At 34.9% G+C, this 23,415-nt stretch overlaps 1 protein-coding gene across 1 annotated transcript in view; it reads left to right on the top strand.

Moving 5' to 3' along the window:
• The first annotated feature begins 396 nt into the window (after positions 1-396).
• The window catches only part of Cfap206 (cilia and flagella associated protein 206), a 36,777-nt gene continuing 13,758 nt past the window's right edge, over positions 397-23,415 (top strand). The window contains exons 1-9 of the mRNA XM_026411233.2: positions 397-504; positions 1,451-1,534; positions 7,983-8,073; positions 9,791-9,979; positions 10,583-10,741; positions 12,128-12,336; positions 18,364-18,483; positions 19,549-19,747; positions 20,375-20,515. Coding sequence (XP_026267018.1) covers positions 397-504; positions 1,451-1,534; positions 7,983-8,073; positions 9,791-9,979; positions 10,583-10,741; positions 12,128-12,336; positions 18,364-18,483; positions 19,549-19,747; positions 20,375-20,515 — 1,300 coding nt within the window. The remainder of the gene's footprint in view (positions 505-1,450; positions 1,535-7,982; positions 8,074-9,790; positions 9,980-10,582; positions 10,742-12,127; positions 12,337-18,363; positions 18,484-19,548; positions 19,748-20,374; positions 20,516-23,415) is intronic.

Below are 23,415 nucleotides of genomic sequence, written 5' to 3'. Positions count from 1 at the left end.
AAATAGAGTTAATATTCCAACTTGGATGTGCAGAAAAGAGAATTTCAATGACCTGAACAAATTGTTTTCCCCCAAATTCCCTTAGATTTGAAAGGTCATTAACTGGATGTGCTGGAATAGCATTAATAAACATTTCCTTTTTTAGGCTGTACTGTGCTGCCTTCATAGGGGATCAGGGGGTTAAGTTTCTTCATTTTTTTCCTTCAAATAGTGCTAAACCTCTAAAGCCCTTCATTTAAAAAGATAAACAGGAGGGGCCTAGATGCTAATAATTAAATAGCAATAAGTTAACAAATAGTATTATGTCTCCTTATAAATAGTGGAGAAACCTGAAGAGAAAAATTAATATATAACTGCAATTATTAAAAAAACAAATCATTGTTTTATTTAGCCAGAATGCCTCTCACTCAAGCAGAAAGTGTTATAAAGAATATCATACGAGAAATAGGACAAGAATGTGCAGCTCATGGGGAGATTGTTTCTGAAACTCTGGTTGCTTTTATGGTAAGAATGACTGTTGTTGCAAATTATTTCTTTATTAACATTTTTTAGTGTGGTCTCCATTTTTCCCTTAAAATTCTGTGAAGCTTTCCTAGATGTTTTTTAGTTGAAAACAAACTGACCTCTTCAGACAAGTTAGTGAAAAATAACTTTTAAATGTCTGGAAAGCATGTCAATTTTTTTTTTAATTTGTAAGATTTTTAAAAATTTTTAGTTTCTCTCTCTCTCTCTCTCTCTCTCTCTCTCTCTCTCTCTCTCTTTGTGCTGCTGGGAATGGAACCCAGGACCTGTTGCTTGCCAAGTGCTTTACCACTAAGCTACATCCCCAGCCTCCCTGCTGCCATTCCCTTCCTTCCATACCTACATACTTATCATTTTTTCCTTTCTTTCCTTCTTTCCTTCCTTCTTTTCTGGACAGGGCCTTATTAAGTCACCCAGACTGGCCTGGAACTTGTGATCTTACTGCCTCAACTTGAGTTTCTGGGTGTATCTGTTATTGTTTGGTTAACTACTAATACACAATGAAAATATGATTAAATTTACCATAGTTTTCCAATCTAAAATCTTACCATTGCTTTTAACTTATTTCCCCATATACCCTTTTTAAAAATATATTTTTAAGTGTTAATGGACCCTTATTTTACTTATTTGCATACAGTACTGAGAATCGAACCTAGTGCCTCACACATGCTAGGCAAGCACTCTGCCACTGAGCTACAACCCCAACCCCTCCCCATCTAATTTTTCTAGCACCATTTTCAGATTTGATGTTTACTACTCCCTTTCTTCACCCTGTATTGAAGGAGTTGATGAGTTGGATCATAGGAAAAATACCTAAAAAATCATTTTTGAGTAATCAAGAGGTAGTTGTTTAAAAGAAGGAAGCACAGTAAGTTAATTTCATGATAATATAAAATAAAATTGCTTGATGAACTCTTCCTACTCTCAGGTGAAAGCTGTTGTCCTGGATCCAAGTAATGGCTTTAACATGGATAGAACCCTCATGAAAAGTGATGTGCAGAAACTTGTTAAGGTAATTATATTCCTCAAAACTGGAGTTATTTTCAATTTTAAATATAATATTTGTGTTACCATTATTGCCTTTAGCTGCATGAAAAAGAAAAACTTCACACAATAGAGGTACAAATGAAGGATTTATTTTTCTCATAAAATAATGTCTCGAGATGCATAGGCTATTCTTTCTGTCTTCCTGGTCTACCCATCCCCTTGACAGATGCTTTTCATCCAATTTTTCTTCCCATTTTTTGGTCATAAGATAGCTATTCTACTTGTGGGAAGAAAGAAGAGGAAAAGGAAAAGGGCAAATATAATATGTGTGCCAACTGGATCTGTTACTTTCTTTCCAGAGAATAATAGTTTTCTCAGAATCCCTTCCATATGCTTACATTTATTGGCCAAAAAGATACTTTATATGACCCTGGGACACTGATTTTCTTTTTTCATTCTCAAAGAAATCTTTGCCTCAACCCAAATTAGGACTCTATTAGGAAGGAGGGGCATGATCACTGAGCAGGAAATAGTGTCTGCCACAATATCTGAGTGTTACCTTACTAATTAGTTACATTGAGAGCATTATTAACTGGTTTGTCTTCTACCTATACTGGTAAAGTTAAATAGTAATAAATTAAGATTCATAATGATTCAGTGTAATTTATGTTTTTCAATCCTAAAGAATAAATTAAAGCCAAAGCAAAATAATCCATAGTTATAAATCAAATAGATGTGTCTGAAAACCAGTTTTTAAAAGGCAAGAACTTTAGACGTTTAATATTGTTCATATATTTTACATTTGACTCACTGAATTGAATTCCTTAATCTGAATTTCCTAAAAATTCAACTTTTTTATTTTTCTCCTGGGCTTAATGAACTTAATTCCTTCATGCAGTTGACTTGAAACAAATGTTCCCAGACTTGTATATGGATGTTTTCCTGGGCTCTTGAAAATGACATGGGATAAATTTCATGATTGCTTTTTCTATTTCTATGAGGAATGTCATTGGGATTTGGATTGCAATTGCATTAAATCTGTATAGTGCTTTTGGTAGTATGGTCATTTTGATAATATTAATTCTTCCTATGCAAGAGCAAGGTAGATCTTTCCATCTTCTAAGGTCTTCTTTGACTTCTTTCTTTAGGGTTCTATACTTTTCAATATATAGAACCTTAACCTCTCTCATTACATTAAGTTGATTCCCAAGTATTATATTTTATTTTTTCGAGGCCATTATAAATGGGGTAGGTTTTCCTCATTTCCATTTCTGAGGATTTGTCACCGATACACAGAAATGCCTTTGATTTATGGGTGTTGATTTTATATCCTGCTACTTTGCTGAATTCATTTACTAGTTCCAGAAGTTTTCTGGTGGAGCTTTTAGGGTCTTTTAGGTATAGAATCATCATCAGTAAATAGTGCCAATTTGAGTTCTTCTTTTCCTATGTGTATCCCATTAATTTCTTTTGTCTATCTAATTTCTCTGGCCAGTGTTTCAAGAACTATGTTAAATAGAAGTGGTGAAAGAGGGCATTCCTCCTGTGCCAAGCCCTCACTTGGTGCCAGCACCTCCCTTCCCCCTGTCCATCTTCCATGGAGAAGCCTGAGCCAAGCGTGACTCGGGGAAGCTTTTCAGCACTATCCCTGGGTTCAGCCAGCCACTTTCTTTCTCGACTACAGCAAACACCATCTCAACCATCTTAGCCTAGAGAATCAGCCTGAGGGGGCTGGGTGAAAAAATTGACCCAGTGAGCAAGGAACAGCTTCTAGCCAGAAACCCCTGCTCTGAGAGCCCATCTTTCTTCATCTTTCCCATTGATGGCTTTCAGCTTGACCCTTCCATCTCCCATGGGGGCAGAATTCTACGAGCACAATTCAAGGATCTTTCCCTCCGTTTTACATTGCTAATAATGGATGTTAATCTTGAATCCTTCAGCATCTCTTCCACTGAATTAGAATGGCTTTCTCATAGTTTATTTTAGAAAGATGTTCAATATACTAAAGCAAAAAAAAAAAAAAAAAGAGGGCATTCCTGTCTTGTTCCAGTTTTTAGAGGGAATGTCTTTAATTTTTCTCCATTAGAATGATGTTGACCTGGGGTTTGGCATAGATAGCCTTTTTGATGTTGAGATATGTTGCTGATATCCCTAATTTTTCTAGTGTTTTGAGCATGAAGGGGTGCTGCATTTTGTCAAATGCTTTTTAAATACTTGGGAAACCACTTAATTAAAGAGGTGAAAGATCTATATAATGACAATTATAGAACCCTAAAGAAAGAAATCAAAAAAAGACCTTAGAGGATGGAAAGATCTACCTTGCTCTTGGATAGGCAGAATTAATATTATCAAAATGACCATACTACCAAAAGCACTATACAGATTTAATGCAATTGCAATCCAAATCCCAATGATATTCCTCATAGAAATAGAAAAAGCAGTCAAGAAATTCATCTGGAAAAAGAAGAGACCCAGAATAGCTAAAACAATCCTTAGCAGGAAGAGTGAAGCAGGAGGCATCACTATACCAGAACTTACACTATACTATAGAGCAATAGTAATAAAAACACCATGGTGTTGACACCAAAATAGAATGGTAGACCAAAGGTACAGAATAGAGGACACAGAGACAAATCTACACAAATACAGTTATCTCATACATTGCTGGTAGGACTGCAAATTGGTGCAGCCAATATGGAAAGTAGTTATGGCGATTCCTTGGAAAACTGGGAATGGAACCGCTATTTGACCCAGATATCTGTCTATACCCAAAGGACTTAAAAACAGCATATTATAGGGACATAGACACATAAATGTTTATAGCAGCACAATTCACAATAGCTAAACTGTGGAACCAACCTAAAAGCCCTTCAATAGATGAATGGATTAAAAAAATGTGGCAATGGAATATTACTCAATAATAAAAGAGAAAATAAAATCATGGCATTTGCAGGTAAATAGATGGAGTTAGAGAAGATAATGCTAAGTGAAGTTAGCCAATCCCAAAAAACCAAATGCCTTCTCTGATACAAGGAGTGTGATTCATAGTGGGGTAGGGAGAGGGAGCATGGGAGGAATAGATGAACTCTAGATAGGGCAGAGGGGTTGGAGGGGAAGGGAGGGGGCATGGGGTTAGAAATGATAGTGGAATGTGATGGACATTATTATTGAAAGTACGTGTATGAAGATAGGAATTGGTGTGAATACACGTTATATACAACCAGAGATATGAAACATTGTGCTCTATATGTGTAATAAGAATTGTAATGCATTCCACTGTCACATATAAATAAAAAAATTAATTAAAAAAATAAAAAAGTGAACAGTTGCTACAAGTACAAAAAATAAAAAAACAAAAGAAAAGAAAATGGCAGGGGAAAATGTCACCATCCCCATTTTTTATTTCAACCAGCAGTTCACTTAGTGGAGGACAGGTCTATCTGCAGAAACTGTAGGGGTCAGGAATACGTTTGTAAGCCTGGAGCTGGGGAATATTTTGTCAGGATGATTATGTAGGAGAGATTCCATGATTTCACGAAACTACCTAGAGCTAGCTCTTTTCTCAGCTGATTTAAAATGTGATAGAAAGCTTGTTCTTGGCAATAGGGGAAATGGTTGTAATGGTTTGTCAGAAATTTTATTGGGAAGACATCGAGGAGAATTAAGAAGGAGCAGAAAATAAATTTTTCTTCTTTTTATGGCTCAAGAAGAATTGTTTTTCATTTCTCCAACTCAACTAAGTTGGAATGAATTGAACTCAATGTACCTTTAATGTCAGGTACATAAAAACTCAATGAATATCAAAATTCAAATGATGAAACTGGAAATTCATATGTAGCAAAATGCAATTAAACCCTGTCTATTATCAAGGATTTAGGCACTAGTACAGAGACCCTACACGTAATAGAAAAAGTAGGCCCAAACTGCCACCATGTCACTTAGGAACTGACTTCCTTAACAAGACTCCTAAAATGCAGGAAGTAAAATCAAGAATCAATAAATGTATCAACCCAGGCTGGGGCCGTGGCTCAGCGGTAGAGTCACTGGGTTCCATCCTCAACACCACATAAAAATAAAGAATAAATACCATAACATTAAAAAAAATACCAACCTAGGTGTCCTTCACCAGATGAATGGATAAATATATGGTATATATACAATGGAATATAACTCAACCTTAAAGAATGAAATCATGGCATTTTTCAGTGAATGGATGGAACTGGAGACTATCATGCTAAGCAAAATAAGGCAGTTCCCTCAAACCAAAAGCCCAATGTTTTCTGTGATATGAAGATGCTAATTCACAATAAGGGGGTGAGGAGAGTTACTGAACAATAGAATTACTTTGGATCAGGCAGAGGGGAGTGAAGGGAATGAAGGGAGGTAAAGATAGTAATTGGTGTGAATTGGTATGGGGGTACAAAGCACAGTAAAATGAATCAGACATTATTACCCTATGTGCATATATGACTACACGACCGATGTGATTCTACATCATATACAACCAGAAGAAGGGGAAGTTATACTCCATTTATGTATAATGTGTTGAGGTGCGTTCTACTGTCATGTATAACTAATTAGAACAAATTAGAAAAAAGGAATCAATGAATGTGATGGAATCAAACTAAAAAGTTTCTTCACAGCAAAGGAAACATTCAAGAACATGAAGAGAGAGCCTACAGAATGGGAGAAAATCTTTTCCACCTGCACCTCAGATAGACTATTAATCTCCCAGGATATATAAAGAACTCAAAAAACTTAACACCCCAAAAAACAAATAACCCAATCAATAAATGGGCTAAGGAACTGAACAGACACTTCATAGAAGAAGAAATACAATTGATCAACAAATATATGAAAAAATGTTCAACATCTCTAGCAATTAGAGAAATGCAAATCAAAACTACACTGAGATTCCATCTCATTCCAGTCAGAATGACAATCATCAAGAATACAGGCAACAATAAATGTTGGTGAGGATGTGGGGTAAAAGATACATTCATACATTGCTGGTAAAATTGCAAATTGTTGCAACCACTATGGAAAGCAATATGGAGATTCCTCAGAAAACTTGGAGTGGAACCACCATTTGACCAGTTATCCCACTCCTCGGTTTATACTCAAAGGACTTAAAATCAGTGTACTGTAGTGACACAGCCATATCAATGTTTATAGCAGCTCAATCCACAATAGCTTAACTAGAATCAACCTAGGTGCTAGTTCCATTCATCTGTTGAAGGGCAACAGATGAATGGATAAAGAAAATGTGGTATATATACATAATAGAATACTATTCAATCTTAAAGAAGAATGGAATTATGGCATTAGCCAGTAAATGGATGGAACTGGAAGCTATCATGCTAAGTGAAATAAGCCAATCCCAAAGAAAGGCCAAATGTTTTCTCTGATACGCAGATGCTAATTCACAATAAGTATGTTTGGGGGCTCAGGAAGAATAGAGGTACTTTGGATTAGACACAGGGAAATGAAGAAAGGGGAAGGGGTATAGAGGTAGGAATGATAGTAGAATGAATTGGACATTATTACCCTATGTGCATATGTAACTACATGACCTGTGTAACTCTACATCATGTACAACCAGAAGAATGAAAAGTTATATATTTATGTATGATGTGTCAAAATGCATTCTATTGTCATATATAACTAATTAGAACAAAAATAAAAAATTCAAATGATGGAAATTGTTTCCCTTTTTCCCAAAGTCACATGGATGAGCTAATTTTTTTTAATAAAGTCTAATTTTAGAACAGTACTTCTCTTACCTGGAGGAATCCAGGTGCACAGGTTTCCATTAAAGACAGTTATCAGATCCTCAGTCTTGCATTCTCCCTGCTCCTAAGAGGTGAGAAGGGAAGAGAGTAGGGGAGGGAGGTTAGTAGTGGAGAGAAGGAAAGAAAATTTAATTTGATCATCCAGTCTAAAGAAGTGTGACAGAAGGGGGAATGAGCCATCTATTTGGGATCAGGGGATGGGAGAACACAAATCAGAAGAAAAAATTTTGAAACAGGAAAGTAGAGCCATTAAAATTGGGTGAAGAGAAGAAGGTAGTTGCAATAGTTTTTTCTTTTTAGTAAAATGCATGTGACCTCCAGCATTGCCAAAGGAATATTAGTAAAATAAATAGTAATGAGGAACTCCAGGAGAGTTCTAGACTGGAGTATAAGCTTCATGGAACATTTATCCATGTTTTAACTGCTTGGGCTAACCACCAAAGTCAAGCTTCTTGCCTTCAACTAGACTATTAGCCACCTGAGGTGATTTAAGTTAACTCAAGGGAAATAACTTATCACATAATACGTTGTTGCTAGTTGGATAAAATATAGAGCCTGAAATCCTCAAGGAGAAAAAATAATAAAAGGAGCTCTTGACTTTTGCCTTTAATTTTGGAGCTATCTTAGAAGATACTTTAGTGTTTTAGAAAATGTAATAGAAACATTGCTATTATTTTCTAGCTTTGTGTGGCTCGACTACTGGATAATAAAAATCCATCTCTGGACACCATTAAGATGCAAGTCTACTTTGATATGAATTACACAAGTCGAGGTAACATTATCTATCTACTTCAATGCTTTTAAAAGTTATGTTGTATTTCAGGTGAGAAAGTTTCATTGGTTGACAATAAATTTAAATGTTTATGAAATTATTTTCCTTGTCAGTCTTTTGAAATGTTTTCCAACTTTGATGTATTAAGAAGTTTTCTGTCACTATTAAAATTATCTGAGATAACTTATACAAAGAAAAGATTTCCTTTGACTCACAGATTTAAGGTTTCAGTCCAAGATTGGTTGATCCAGTTTCTTTAGGCCTTTGGTGGCCTATCATGGTGGGGACATGTGACTCTAGAACAAAACCATTCACCTCATTGGTTGGCCAGTGAAAGAGTGGAAAAGAGTGGGGTCCCACAGTGCCCTCCAGGGCATGCTTTCTTTGAGCCCAAAGACCTTTCACTAATCCTTTTAAAGGTTGTACCACCTTCCAATAATACCATGGTCTAGAGACAAAGCCTTCAAAACTAAGTACTTTTGTATACAAACTATAATCTTTGAAGGATAATAATGATGAACATGCTAAATGAAAAAAATACCAGTGGCTTTTGTAAGTGTTAAAAGTCAATTTAAATTTTTATGCTCCTAAAAATTATTTCTCAGTCTATTGGTTTTTAACCTTCATAGCACTGATACATTATAATTAGAAATGAAAGCATCCAACTCATTGAAGTTAAGTTTTTAAAATTTGTATATTTTCTTATTCCTAGTTTATCATCTCATAATTCCTAAATTATGTAACTACCTGAAAATGAAAGAAATTGTGGGAAATTTAAATTCAGAATTTTATCATAATATAAATGAAAGTGCATGCATCAAAGACAAGTTGGGAATGAGAAAAAGGAAAATAAATTTCTCTGTTTTTTTCTTGCTGTAATGAATTCATTATTAACTATTTTTTTTGTCTCTAGGCATTAGTGCTTTAGTTATCCTACATAACTAATTATATATCTTGCTTTTTTGCTTAATAATAATGAATTTTGGGCTGGGGCTGTAGCTCAGTGGCAGAGCGCTTGCCTAGCAGGTCTGAGGTAATGGGTTTGATCTTTAGCACCATGTAAACATAAATAAAGGCATTCTGTTCATCTACACATACAAAAACAATTTTAAAATAATAATGAAATTTAAAGCAATAAAATAATCATGGAATTGAGGAAATTTAATATATGTATTTTTTATTTGCAAAAAAAGCTTTCAGTTTCTTTTGTGGTAAGATTTGGTATGAAGTGTGCATGATTGAAATGTGAATCATTGCCCTTGTAATAGTAATACAGGATGTCTTATTGAGTCAGTGGCAAGAATTGTATTGCTGGTAAAGATGGTCTTTTGCCTCAATTATGCTTTTACCTTAGCACAGCAAAGGAAGAAAGAGGAGAGACACAGTTTTTGATGTAATATCATATTATCAGTAATATTATTCAGAGAAAAATTTATCTGGAACTAAAATAGAAATACACATACTCTACCACTGAGCTACAACCCCAGCCCTTTTGTGTGTTTTGATAAAGTACTCTATTTAAATCACTGTATACACGTTTCCCACTGGATTTTTGTCTTGAGGTTACTTATTCACTGTTTTTAATTTCATTTTTACATCTTAAGAAAGTATTTGTTTTTAAACAGTACAGTTGCCATACTTAAGCAGTTTTTCTCTCATCCTCAAATGAGAATCCTAAATATCAAATGTATGCAATGTTATCATTTGCCAATTTTAGAAGAATTTCTTGAAGAACATCACCGGGTCCTGGAGTCTAGATTAGGCTCTGTTAGCAGAGAAATTACAGATAATAGAGCATGTGCTAGAGAAGAATTGGAAAGCCTTTACAGGAAGATTGTCAGCTATGTGTTGCTACGCTCTGGGCTTGGATCCCCTACAGACATCAAGATTGTCAGAGAGGCAACAGGTAAAAAATATAAGTGATTTCCATTGTATACGTGAGCATACATGATCATTATATTTTATAAAATGTGTTTAAGTGTTAAAAGATTGAAGTTCCCTTTTTATCTGGAAAAAAAATAAAGACAAATAAGAAGTTAAAACTTACCCAGACTCTTTTTATACGACGTGGCACCTGAAGGGAAGAACTGTTCATTTTCTTAGGGCTGTACATATCATGAGCCTATTGTCCTCTTTTATACTTAAAAATGAGGAATAGGCAAGATGTCTAGACCTCCTATGGCTTTTCTCCATAATTATCTAACAGCATAGATTTTTCTACTCCAAGCCCTATTTAGAAAGTTTGTTTTAAGACCTAGTGCCAAAAAATTCTAGCAGTAATTTGGATGCTTACTAGACAATATCATTAGTTTTAGTAGTCCAGCTCTGATGTATGATAAATTTTGCCATGCATTCATTCTGTAATCAGGTATCAGAAATGTGAAGCATTGTATAGGGAACAGTACAAAGCCAAGTCTCTTAACTTTCTGCTGAAGGAAAGAAATTTATAATCTAAGTTCTGATATCTTTATTCTATCAGTTTGTTTTCATATTCTGTGGTTTATTTTAGCTGCACTACAGAGTGTTTTTCCTCATTCTGAACTGGGGACATTTCTGACTCTTACTAAAAAGGACAAAGAACGCCAGCTGAAAGAACTCACTATGATTGTTACTGGAATTCGCTTATTTAACAGAGACTGTGGAAAAGGAGGAGAAGGCATTGATGATTGTAAGTGTATCATTAGGTTAATTCTAGGGGTTATGGATGTTTAAAATTCAGCCTGCACAGAGAGGAATATAATACACAATGCATGACTGGCATGCTGAGATTTAAGATTTGTAGTTTTGACTGTTCCTTAGGAAAAACTAGTGTCCATAGTGTGTAGTAATTTTTTTTTACTTTTGCTGAGGCAAGACTTTGAATTTTATGTACCATGAAGTTAGTGTGGGAAAGTGAATCAGTAAAGGAATGTGGTTCCTGCCCAAAGGCTAGCCTCTCCAATTCAGTGGAGATTTGTGTTTACTCCAAATCAACCGAAGAAAGTAAAACTCAGTGATATAAAACCAAACATCATTCTGGAAAGAAAACAGTTGTTGGTGCTGTTAATGGAATGAGAAGGTCCAAAAAGAGATATTTAGGCAAATCTTTAAATTGAGGAACATCTACTGTATTGTTATTACAAAAATAATTCTTTATAAATTTGAATGTGCTTTTGAAATAGTTAATTAAGGACCTACCAGTAGAAGTGATTTCTTATGAATTTGGTATTCCTGCAGGTGATAAGGTGTTGGTGTCTTTTACCAGACCACTGGTCACTAGATATCAGTACTAGCAGCAGAGTATTATTTATTTATTTATTTATTTGCAGAGCTGGGGATTGAACCAAAGGTCTTGTGCATACTAGGCAAGTGTTGTACCTCTGAGCCACATTCTCTAAGTTTTTCCATTTTAAAAATTTTATTTTTAAGCTGTGTTAAAAAGTTCAGTTTCCATTCTTTATAAACTTCCCTCCCTTGATAGACTATTCTGTTTCTTTTCAGCATCCAATGAATTTCTTACAAAAAATGCTTTTGAAATTTGTTTTTACAAATAGAAAAGAAGGTATATAGAAGGATTGATCAGACAGTGGCTTTTCTAGGGACCACATGGTCAACAACACATACTGTTGAAGCCTACCTTTTCTTTAAACTCGTCTGTTTTTAGTGGCACTCTGATAATATCTTTTGTTTGGATAGGTTCTTTTTGTATTCTTCATGCTGTGGGACCCATGAAACACATGGCTTACTGTTATTAAAAACTAACTCCACTCAGTGCTTAAAATATGACTACTTTCTGGGCCTTTTTTTTTTCTTAACTATTATTATTATTTTTACTGGGGATTGTACCCAGAAACACTTTACCACTGAGTTAATCCCTAAACTCTTTTCATTTTAATGTGAGACAGGTCTTACTAAATTGCTGAGGGCCTCACTAAATTGCTGAGCCTTGGCCTTGAATTTGAAATCCTCTTGCCTCAGGCTCCCTAACTCCTGGGATTACAGGCTGAGCCACCATGCCTGGCTCTCTCTTGTTCTTAACCACCCTCATACCTGTCTTTTATATACTTACAAACAGTGCCAGCTATTCTACATGAAGCAATCCCAGCCACCACTCAACATATTGATTCCCAACTTCAGATTGCCCAGGACCAGGTATATCGCTACACAGCCATCCTTGAGAAGGTAACAAAGAACCCACTCATGAGTAAAGAACTCGAGCCATATATGTTAAAGGAGGCATTGTATAACGTACGACAATATGAGATCTTCCTTCAGATCATTTTGGTGAGTTAATTTTACAAGTTCTGGTCTTTATACATAACCTCTTTAGAACCAAGTCACTGGGCTGGGGATGTGGCTCAAGCAGTAGCGCGCTCGCCTGGCGTGCATGCGGCCGGGTTCGATCCTCAGCACCACATACCAACGAAGATGTTGTGCCCGCGGAGAACTAAGAAAAAATAAATAAATGTTAAAATTCTGTCTCTCTCTCTCTGTCCCCCTCTCTCTCTCACTCTCTCTTAAAAAAAAAAAAAAAGAACCAAATCACTAATGAAAGGAAGCAAACTCAGTTGCTTCTCAGTTTATATTGCATAGGTAGAGCCAGAAATTAAAATAGAAATGGGAAAGTTGGATTTTGATTTTTATAGTTGTTGATTCTCTTTGGTACTTGATAGTATGATTGTTAACATGGTATGTTTAAGCAATAATATATGTATGTGTAGGAGAGCAATACCATGTTGTTTTATTCAGAAGAAGTGTCTAACATTGTTTGGCAGATAGTTGACACTCAATTTTTGTATAATAATTTGCTGTTCTTATAAAAACTGGTAGAATTTTTTTTTTTTAGTAAAAGAATAGCAAAGTTTATTAGAAGAGATAGAAAAAGGGAATACTCTCAAGGGATAGAATGGATCCCCTCAGAGAGGACTCTAATTTTTTCCATTTTAAAAGCTATTTTAAAAAATTTTGTTCTGATTTTTATAGAGTTCTTTCCCTTGCTAGACTGTTCTGTTACTTTTCAGCATCCAAACGAGTTTCTTAAGAAGAATGCTTTTGAAATTTGTTTTTACAAATAGAAATGAAAATATATAGAAGGATTGATTAGTGACTTTTCTAGAGACCACATATCAATAACACATTACTGTCAAAGTCTACCATTTTTTAAAACATGTGATAGTTATAATCTTTGTGATAGTTAAAATCTTTTTAAAAACAGCAATGCACTTTTTTTTTGGATAGAAACTAACTCAAAATCTTAAAAATATAAAACATATTTATATGAATGAATTGGAAGACCCTTTCACAGAGGAATATGCCAGGCCATCCTGGCCTTCCAGGGAACACAGTTTATTAACTACCCCTGTGTGTCACCAGGAAAAGCAAAGTGCCTGTTTTCCCTTTGCTCTCATACCATAATTAATCAAAGACTTCTCTGTCCTCAAAAGTTGTGGGACTTTATCCCTACTAGCAAGCAAGCAATTCTGCAGTGAATACCAACTGGGTACCTTCCAATTCATTTCGATTCTGAGACTATGCACCTGGAGACAGCATCAGATCCCACAAGTTGAGGGCTCAGTCCCCAAGACTGCCCCCTTCCCCTGCAATTTAGATGACAGTGTAAGTCCCAAATTGTCTTACCCATGCTTCTGACCCACCAGCTATAAATTGGGGTTCCTCAACTTCTTCCTTGGGTTTGATTAATTTGCTCAAGTGGCTCACAGCACTCAGGAAAACTCATTTATTAGTTTTTTTTTTTTTTTTTTAAATAAAAGCGATTATAAGGGACACAGATGCCTAGGGTAAGGCATGGGAGAAGGGGCACAGAGCTTCCAGGCCATCTCTGTCTTGGTGTGCCACCCTCTAGGAACCTTCATGTGTTTAGCTATCTGGGAGCTCTTTGAATCCAGTTCTCTTGGGTTTTTATAGAGATTTCATTATGTAGGCGTGATTGCTAATAGATTGGGTGGGGAAACTCAGTGAGGCCTGTATATTTAGATTCTTCTTAGCCTCTCTGTGCAGTGTTCCTTTCTCTAGGGTATGTGACAAAACTCCTGGAATGAGGAAGGTCTTAGTAACAGCTGTCAGACAAGTTAGAGAATTTCTTTATAGCCAGTTCTAAGACAAAAAGGCAAGGGAAGATTAGAATGTCTCTGATCTTCCTTGGGGAAGAGAAATTCTGATTTCTATGGCCTGCTTTGGGGGAGGGAGTTATAAGCCAGGGACTATGGATGTAAGCCAAAATATATATATCATAATGTCACAACTGTATGACAGCAAGCTATATTCCCACTTTACACATCCTCTGCTTTCTAATAACTCTGACACTCAGGGTTAATGGAACTGTCTTTCATATGAGTGAATACTAATTTCTTGAGGGATAGAATAGTATGTGTTTTGGCCCCCTCTTCCTAACTTTATTTTTAATGGCTTAGTACACTTTTGGATGTTCTTGGTCTGTCATCTCTCATTACCTAGCTATACAGTACAAAGAGAAGCATCCTGATGACAAGACTTCATTGCAAGAAACTAGGGGTCCTCACAACTGGCCTATTAATTGCCTTTGGAAAGAAGGACTGTAAATCAGTTATTCAAAATCAAATCATCCTGGGGCTGGGGTTGTGGCTCAGTGATAGAGCGCTTGCCTAACATGTGTGAGGCGCTGGGTTCAAGCCTCAGCACCACATAAAAATAAATAAATAAGTAAGTAAAATAAAGATTAAAAAAAATCAAATCATCCTGATTCACAGATATTCCCTTAACATTGATTTCAGCCTTATGTAACTAGTCAGATACCAACAGGGTTTTTAAATCAATTTGTCTTGAAGTGAAATGTTGGTTCATGGGAGTCAAAATTCACATTCACTTTTATTGTCTATATTTGGAGGGGAGATCCTTGGGAATAAATATTGTGAAGATGTTTCAGAGAATCTTGTTCATTGTGGAGTGTTTTCTCCCAGCTTTTGATCAGGAATCATGTTCAACCTACTAACTTGGTCTTAAATTCTCACTGGAGTTCCACCTCTTGCAGCTTAGAGGGACAGTGAATGGAGCGTACAAGTGACAAGTGTTGGCTCTGCAAGCAGATTGCATGGGCTCCAGTCCTGATGTGCTGCTTGCTAGATCTGCATCCTAAAGAAGTTGCTTAACTTCCCAGTGTCATGGTTTGCATATCTGTAGAATATTCTCCACTATGTAAATAATGTAGGACAGTATATTTACATAGTAATAATTCCATACATTTATGATCATGATGATGATTTCCATCATCATCACTGTTGGGGCCCTAGCAGAAGAGCTCTGATTCCATTTTGGTGGGGGAACAAGCTGAGGAGATGTTATTTTTCCAGACACTATCTCATTTCCAAGCTTCTTGCTGCTCATGTTATTGAGAAGGTTTAGTTTTCTTATTTTAGCACTCTTCATGGCTGTTTAGTACTACTTTAAGTTAGGGTTAGGACAAATTTTCTTAAAACTTTCTGACCCTTTGGTGCTCAAAATGTCTGTTGTTTTGTTTTTGAACTATCAGTCCTTCCCCATCAATCTTTCTTAGTTTTAGTTAATATAGAATGAATATTGGTTTAATCAGCATTATCTCTAGGCTACAAAATATGCCATTTTGTATTTAGCTGAGATTTTTTCATGTCTTGAAACCTATAAATATCCTTTTTCAAAAGTCACATTATCTAAAAGGATATTTGTAAAATTTTTTGAAGTATTGATTTTGATTTAAAAAAATTATTTCTTGCCAAAGCTGCATTCCGTTTACATAAACATTTAAAAAATCCAAGTGTAACTTGGGTAGTGAGTTATTTTATTTTGTTCTGATTTAGTTTTGTATCTGTTGCAGTGAACAAATTCATGTATTCTGGAAAAGAAAAGGCGGGCGGTGGCAGGATGGGCAGCAATCACAGTCTTGCTGACTGTCTTAGCTGAGAGAACAGAATTCCATATTCTGTGGGGTTTTTAAGTGCAAGGCAGTTACCAAAGAAAGAAAGCTGCTTATTGTTATTATGCAAGGAAAAATTGTGTCTGACAGAACATTTCTGAAAACCTGCAAGTCAAGATTTTTGTAGAAGGGCTGGGGATATAGTTCAGTTGGTAGTGTTTGCCTTGCATGCAAAGTACATGCAGGGATTAGGCAACACCCAGCATCTTGATTTTTTTCCAATAATGTAAGTAAAAAATCAGATGGAATGTGTGCTTAATTTATTTTATTGTACATTTAACATGAGATTTATGCTGTTAACACATTTTAAGAGTTCAGAACAATATTACTAACTATAGGCACTATGGTGGAAGCAGATCCCTAAAGTTTATTCATCTTGCAGAACTGAAACTTCATACCTGTTGATTATTGACTCCATATGTCCCCTTCTCTCTGTCCACTGGAAACCATCATTTTTCTGTCTTTTATGAGTTTGATGAGACTTGTAGGAAAATTGCCCATGGAAGAAAGTATGAGGACTTACAATCAAAAAAAAAAAAAAAAAAAAAAAAAAAGAAGAAGGAAGAAAAAAAAAGAAGAAGAAGAAGAAGGAAGAAAAAAAAAGAAGAAGAAGAAGAAGGAAGAGAGGAGATACAGAAATATGGTGGTGGGATCATATACTTTCCTTAAACATTTGAGTGTGTTATAACAAAAATGAACAAACAAACAGACAAAAGCAAAAAAACTTAAGCAATGGTATCCCTAGAGGACTAACATTACAACTAAAACTCTACTTTTGTAAATAAGTTCTTTTTGGTAAAATATAAATAGAGTTTTTGTCCTAGGCCATTACTGGAAAAAAAAGTCAAAAAGTTATTTGTGCCTGCCTACTCTGTGAATAGACCCTGAAAACATAGCTTGAGTATAGGGAATCTAGAGCATCTTTCATTGTAGGTTTTATAAGTGTTATGTGTCAGATGCAACTTTTACTTTGGAGAACATATGCAGATTTATTTCTGTATATGTGTGTTGTTGGCTTGTTGCACAAATCTAAAAAGCCTTTAAAGATTGCATTTTTACATTTGATTCCAAAAACAACAATAACAAGCATGGTGGGAAAAACTCTGGGGCAGATAAGAGACTTGTTAGATATGATAGAAAATGTTATATGGGAGACTGAACCCAGAGAATGCTTAAATAGCAGTGTGGGTAAAATTAAAGCAAGATGCATGTTCTATTTAAGAACAATAATAATATTTGATAATAATATTTGACATTTCATTTTTGTAATTTAAAATTATCTGTGTAGAATTTAAACTACAGATGTCCAAGGATTCAATATACTTTTTTCAAATAAGTGCCATTCTTTTATACTGTACTGATAAACCCAAACCATTGCTATTTCTGGTCCCATCTTAGGCACTGCAATATAATGGATAAAAGCTGGGCTCTCAGATGGTTTAGGGTAGAAATGTAATTCTACCCCTTATTAGTTATATATACTTGAGAAATTTACTTACCTTTTTTTTCCATTTTTGTTTTTGTTTTTTGGGTACTGGGAATTGAACCAGGGCTGCTTAACCACTGAGTTATATCCCCAGCCTTTTTATTGTATTTTATTTAGACACAGGGTCTTGCCAAGTTGCTTAGGGTCTTGTTAAGTTGCTGAGGCTGGTTCTGAACTCAGGATCCTCCTGTCTCAGACACTCACGCTGTGCCCAGCCTTACTTACCTTTCTATTCTTTGTGCCCCACTGTGCCCAGCCTTACTTACCTTTCTATTCTTTGTGCCCCACTGTGTCCAGCCTTACTTACCTTTCTATTCTTTGTTTTTCCTTATTCATATCTACCTCTTCTTGGCATTTATATATATTTTATATGGTGCTTGCAAATAAAACAAGTGTTTTATAGTTATTTCAAATTTAGCAACTTATTTTCAGACCCTCAATTTCTATAAAAATTTTTCTTTTAATGCTGTGACGTTTAAGAATTTCTGTAATTTATTAGTTCTTGATGTCAAAATAGTTTTCAGAGAAATACTTCATTAATGTTATCACTGGGTAATGGGGAAATAATAGCCGTATAACTATATAAAGTAGATTCATGGGGATCCACTTCTCAGGAATTAGATTTAATATTTTAGTATACCTGTGTACATTTAAGAAAAGTTATATTCATAGTATGTCAAAAGACTCACAAATCCCACAAATATTTCTGGGGCATCGTCCATATGCCAGTGCTATTCTAGTTGTTGAGGATTACCATAGAGAATAGAGCCCCTGTCACTGAGCTTACCCTCAGAGGATGTGGGGAACAGGTGGAGTTAAAACATGTGATTTTTTTAGTGAAATTATAAAAATATTAATGTAAATTATGTTGTCTTCATAGTCAGATATAATTACTTGTGCCCAAGAAGTGGAAATTATGATAAAACAGTTAGGAGCCCAATTGGAACTTTTAAAATCCACTGTAAAATCAAGAACAGCTATCCCAACATCACAAGTCTTTGTAAGTACTTGTCATCAATTTTGACCGTATTAAGGGTAAATTTCTTGAGTACTATAAAATTGGATCAGAAATCCTTATAATTATATTCAGTTATTTAACATAACAGTTTTATATAAGTTGATCCTGTTCTTTATAGTTATTTTATAGTAGTATCTGAGGTATATTGGATGAGAGCATTCTCTATGAGCAATTGCTGCTAAAGGAAATTCAGATCTACAGTGAGATAATATTAGTATTGACTATGATAACAGAAATAATCTGTAGTACTGTGTTGGAAATCTATTCATAGTAGCAGGTCAGAAGTTGCCTCTAGCACAGAGATGATGTAACTTGTGACCTTTCTAAAGAGACAGATAATAATCTCTTTGTTTACCATGAATGCTGTTCTATTGACTTTCTGATTCTCTGTACTATTTCTTGAATGAACTCAACAGCCCTTATCTGAACAAGCAGGTAAAAAAAGTTCATGTATATTATATAGACCATTTGAGATTCTTCTACCTTCTGCAGTTCTTTTCAATGTTTGGTTTTAAAAACAGAGAAACAAAAGGCTAAGTTGTTCAGCTTATATGCAGGGCCTGATTGATTTTTCATTTGTTCTGTAAATCAGTAATCTTTACTTTAAATAAAAGACATTTTAGTTTACTGATCAAAATCTTTAATTCAAAATCTTTTGAATTATGATTAGGCCAGATAAATCTACCATAATGAGTCATATTTAACTTTTTTTTTTTAAAAAAAGTATATTTATTTTTCCCTTGACCTTTTTAGATGAAATGTTCATAAAACTTTCTTAGGTCATCAAATGTGTGTGACTCTTTTTGACTAAATTAACTTTATAACCATCATACCAAAATAAAATGCTTTGAAATAAAATGAATTTATTTTCTCGTAATTTGTAAGTCCGGTTTCTTTCTAGTCTATTGTCTAGTTCCCTGAGATTTTTGGTTGACTTAAGGAAGAATTAATTTCTTTACAAATAACATTGTATTTATTTTTAAGAGTACAATGCTTTATAATTTTATCATATAGTTCTATTTTGAACTTTTTTTCTTCTTCTTCTAGCCCATCTTCATTTCACTGGCCAATCTGTGGACTAGCTTTCAGGATGAAACTGTTTTGATTAGCGTCCTCAGTAGTTTAACCAGTCACCTGGAGCCATTTCTGGGTGCTCATGAACTTCTTTTTCCTGACAGAATAATGCAAGGTCTTCTTGATGATGTGACAGTGAAAACAGATGTGTGTAGAATAAAAGAACATATGGGTAATGGAAACCATTATTTTTTTTCTAAAATTATCTCTATAATGAAGTCACTCTTTTGTTTTAAATTTTTCATGTTACATCTTTCTGATAAAGCATTAGACATCTTTCTTAATTATAAAATACTAATGTTCATTATAGACAGTGTGGCAAACAGAATATGTCAACTGGATAGCTTACTAGCTGGCAATAACCACTTCTTATGTAATTATTCTTCATGTTTTGGTTAACAATGATTTTTTGTGTGAATGTGTTTCTATCACAGAATTAGTAGTTTTGTTATTGATATGGAGTAGAAAAAGATATTAATCCTTACTGTATTTGTTGTAAAAAAAGTTTTATTTTTTAAAACATTATTTGTCAACCAACAATAAAAAAAAATAAATAAAACATTATTTGCTCTATATCTACTTTAGATTCATGTTGAGAATTTATAAATCGATAAATTTTAGTCCTTTAAAGTTAATTGAGCTTAAGCCCTTCAAGAGATGCATTGACTTTGTGAGTATCAAGTTTTTGTCAGGAAAAGAACAATAAGTTAATATTTAAAATGAGTTAATAATGATTTATTTGGAAATTTTAGTCTTCTCACTGGATGAAAACTTTTCCTGTGTTCGTTTTTCATTTTAGAAGATAGAGTACGTTTGACAGACTTCAAAAAACTGGAATGGCTTTTCCCAGAAACAACAGCAAATTTTGAAAAGTTATTAATTCAGTATCGGGGATTTTGTGGTTACACATTTGCTACAACAGATGGTCTTCTCCTTCCAGGTATATTATTGGAAATAATATTGTTTTCCTCTTCCCCAATTTTTTTCTCTGTATGAAAACTTTTTTGCCTCCCTTCTCCCAGCCCATCTTCATTGTACTGGCCAGTTTGTGGACTAGCTTTCAGAATAAACTATTTTGATTAGTGTCCTCAGTAGTTTAACCAGTCACCTGACATTGTCACTGACATATTCATATTTTAAAACGTGATGGAATTAGATGGTGAACTCTAGGAAAGGAGCTGCAAAAATGATCTAGACAATATCTTTGTCTTGGAGGTGCTTAGAGTATAATTTGGTACATTGACATGAACGAGAGACTTTAAATGAAAGTGATAGAATATGTATACAGAATGAGTATTTCTTGCCTGAAATGCTTGGATTTTGGAACATTTGCATACACACACACACACACACACACACACACACACACACACACACACACATATAAAGGGGGATATCTTGAGGATGAGACCCAGCAAAATAGAGAATACATTTGTGTTTCCTATACATCATATACACAGTCTAATATAATCTTAGTGGGCCTGAGTTTTAATTATGACCTGTCATATGAAGTTAGGTATGGAATTTTATACTCATGACATCATGTTGGCATTCAAAAAGTTTCAGATTTTGGAGCATTTCATATTTTAGATTTTCAGATTAGGAATGCTCAATTGTATTATAAAAAGTAGATGCTATGGTACCATAGAAAGGGAATAATTCAATGCCCCACTGAAAGATTACAGAAAGTCATACAAAATTACTAAAAATATATCATCTTCTAAAGAATTACTGACAGAGCAAAACTTAATGACTCATGAATTTATTTAAAAATAGTCTTTGTCATTTTGTAGTTATATTTCATTAACATAGATCACTATTTCCCTCTAAGATCCTACTAAGGAAATGGCTAATCTATTATGTAGATTATTAGAGCTTCTCCAAAATAGAGTAAATGAGACACTGAGATGAAATAAATTATTATCCAAAAAATACTGTATAAATTGACAATAAGAAGCCTGGTAGGGCTACAATGAAAACAGTTTGACAGAATTGTTACTCATCTACACTGTTAACCTCTTCCTTTTATTCTCTTTTCTTTTCCATACTACATTTGTTATGTTTCATAATTGGGTATTGCTCTTTTCTTTATGAAGAATTATTGGAATTGTGTGCATACATGCTAGAAAGGACATACAAGTTGGCTCATTTTTATGGCATTTTTTTTTTCATAGTGGAAGTGAAAAGGGTTTACCATGGGGACATGAGATAATAGTATTCTGAGGCCCTGTGACAATCAGTGATACTGGGGATAAAATAATCAAGAACTATGCAGAAATAAAAAGCAGTGGAATACAGGTGGTTTCTTTTCCTTCCTTCTTCTATTCATATCTCTCTCCCTTGCTCTATCCCTTCCTTCCTTTGTTCTAGAAGGAAGAGAATGGGGCATAAGAGACGCACACACAGAAACATGGATGTGGGTGGTAATGAAGAGGTAGCATGATGCAGTTGAAATGCTATGAGCTAGGATTCAGGATGATTCAGGTTTCTTGTCCTAATTGTACCATTTATGAACAGGTAACCTTTAGCAAATTTCATGCCTCCTGTGAACTCAGTTTCCCCTTAGGAAAACAGAAAGTATCAAGCAGGAGGTCTGGGGGGGTCTCATCCAGCTCCTAACAACTATGATTCTTTTTTTTTTTTTAAAGAGAGAGAGAGAGAGAGAGAGAGAGAGAGAGAGAGAGAGAGAGAGAGAGAGAGAGAGAGAGAGAGAGAGAGAGAGAGAGAGAATTTTTAATATTTATTTTTTAGTTCTCGGCGGACACAACATCTTTGTTGGTATGTGGTGCTGAGGATCGAACCCGGGCCGCACGCATGCCAGGCGAGCGCGTTACCGCTTGAGCCACATCCCCAGCCCCTAACAACTATGATTCTAAGAAAGAGGGAGAAATAGGAAAATATAAGGGCTTGCAGGACTGTGAAATTCAGACACCCCTCTGGATAAGCTGGTCCTGACTACTTCACTTCTGTTTATTGAATTATTTCTATTTACTATGTTATTTTGGGGGCAGCAGCCACCTGCATTACCTCAGAGGCATTCAATAGGACTTCCTTCCTTGCATTTGGGAGTGCAGACCACATGGCTTGAATGCCAAAGTGGCACTGGCTTACCAGTTATGATCCTTTTTAGGTGACTTCACTGCCTATCTGTCCCTCATTCATACTACTACAGCTGCAGTGGACTCCTTGCTGTTCTTGAACTTACTTTCTTTCTTTTATTAATAGGATCCTGCTATGTCATTCAGGCTGATCTTAAACTAGTGGGCTTAAGTAATCTTCCTGTCAGCTGAGTTCCTGGGACTAGAGATCCACACCCAGACTGTTCTTGAAAATTCTAAATTCACTTTCACTTTACAGCCTTTCAGTTGGGATTCCCTAAGACCTTTAAAGCTTTATCTCCTCACCCCATCCCCTCATAGCTGTACATCTTCCTCCTTCACTTTACCAAGTGTTCCCTAATTACCCAGTTTAAATATCCATCTCATCTCCTTTTTTTATTATGTGTTTAATGCCCCCACTATAATGCTGATCACACTTTGGCCTATTATATATTTCTGATTTGTTTAGAGCAGGGATTTTGTTTTCCTCCATATACTTAATGCCAAAAACTGAGTCAATAAATATTTGTTGAATAAATGAAAGAATAAATGAATAAGACAGTATTACTGCTTTCTATATAAATTTTACAAATTATGTGGATATTATACTATATTCTGTATAGAGTCTTTTCACAGTGGAAATATTTCACAGCATGCAAATTTGTATTTTGCAAAAGATGTCCCATTTTTGTAGTTTTCACAGTCATTTTAAAAACATACCTTTAATAGTTAAAATAGATTT

Source organism: Urocitellus parryii, chromosome 8 (genome assembly GCF_045843805.1).
Source record: "Urocitellus parryii isolate mUroPar1 chromosome 8, mUroPar1.hap1, whole genome shotgun sequence".
Classification (NCBI taxonomy): domain Eukaryota; kingdom Metazoa; phylum Chordata; class Mammalia; order Rodentia; family Sciuridae; genus Urocitellus; species Urocitellus parryii.
Note: the sequence above shows the minus strand (reverse complement) of the source record. Positions and strands in the feature narration are given on the sequence as shown.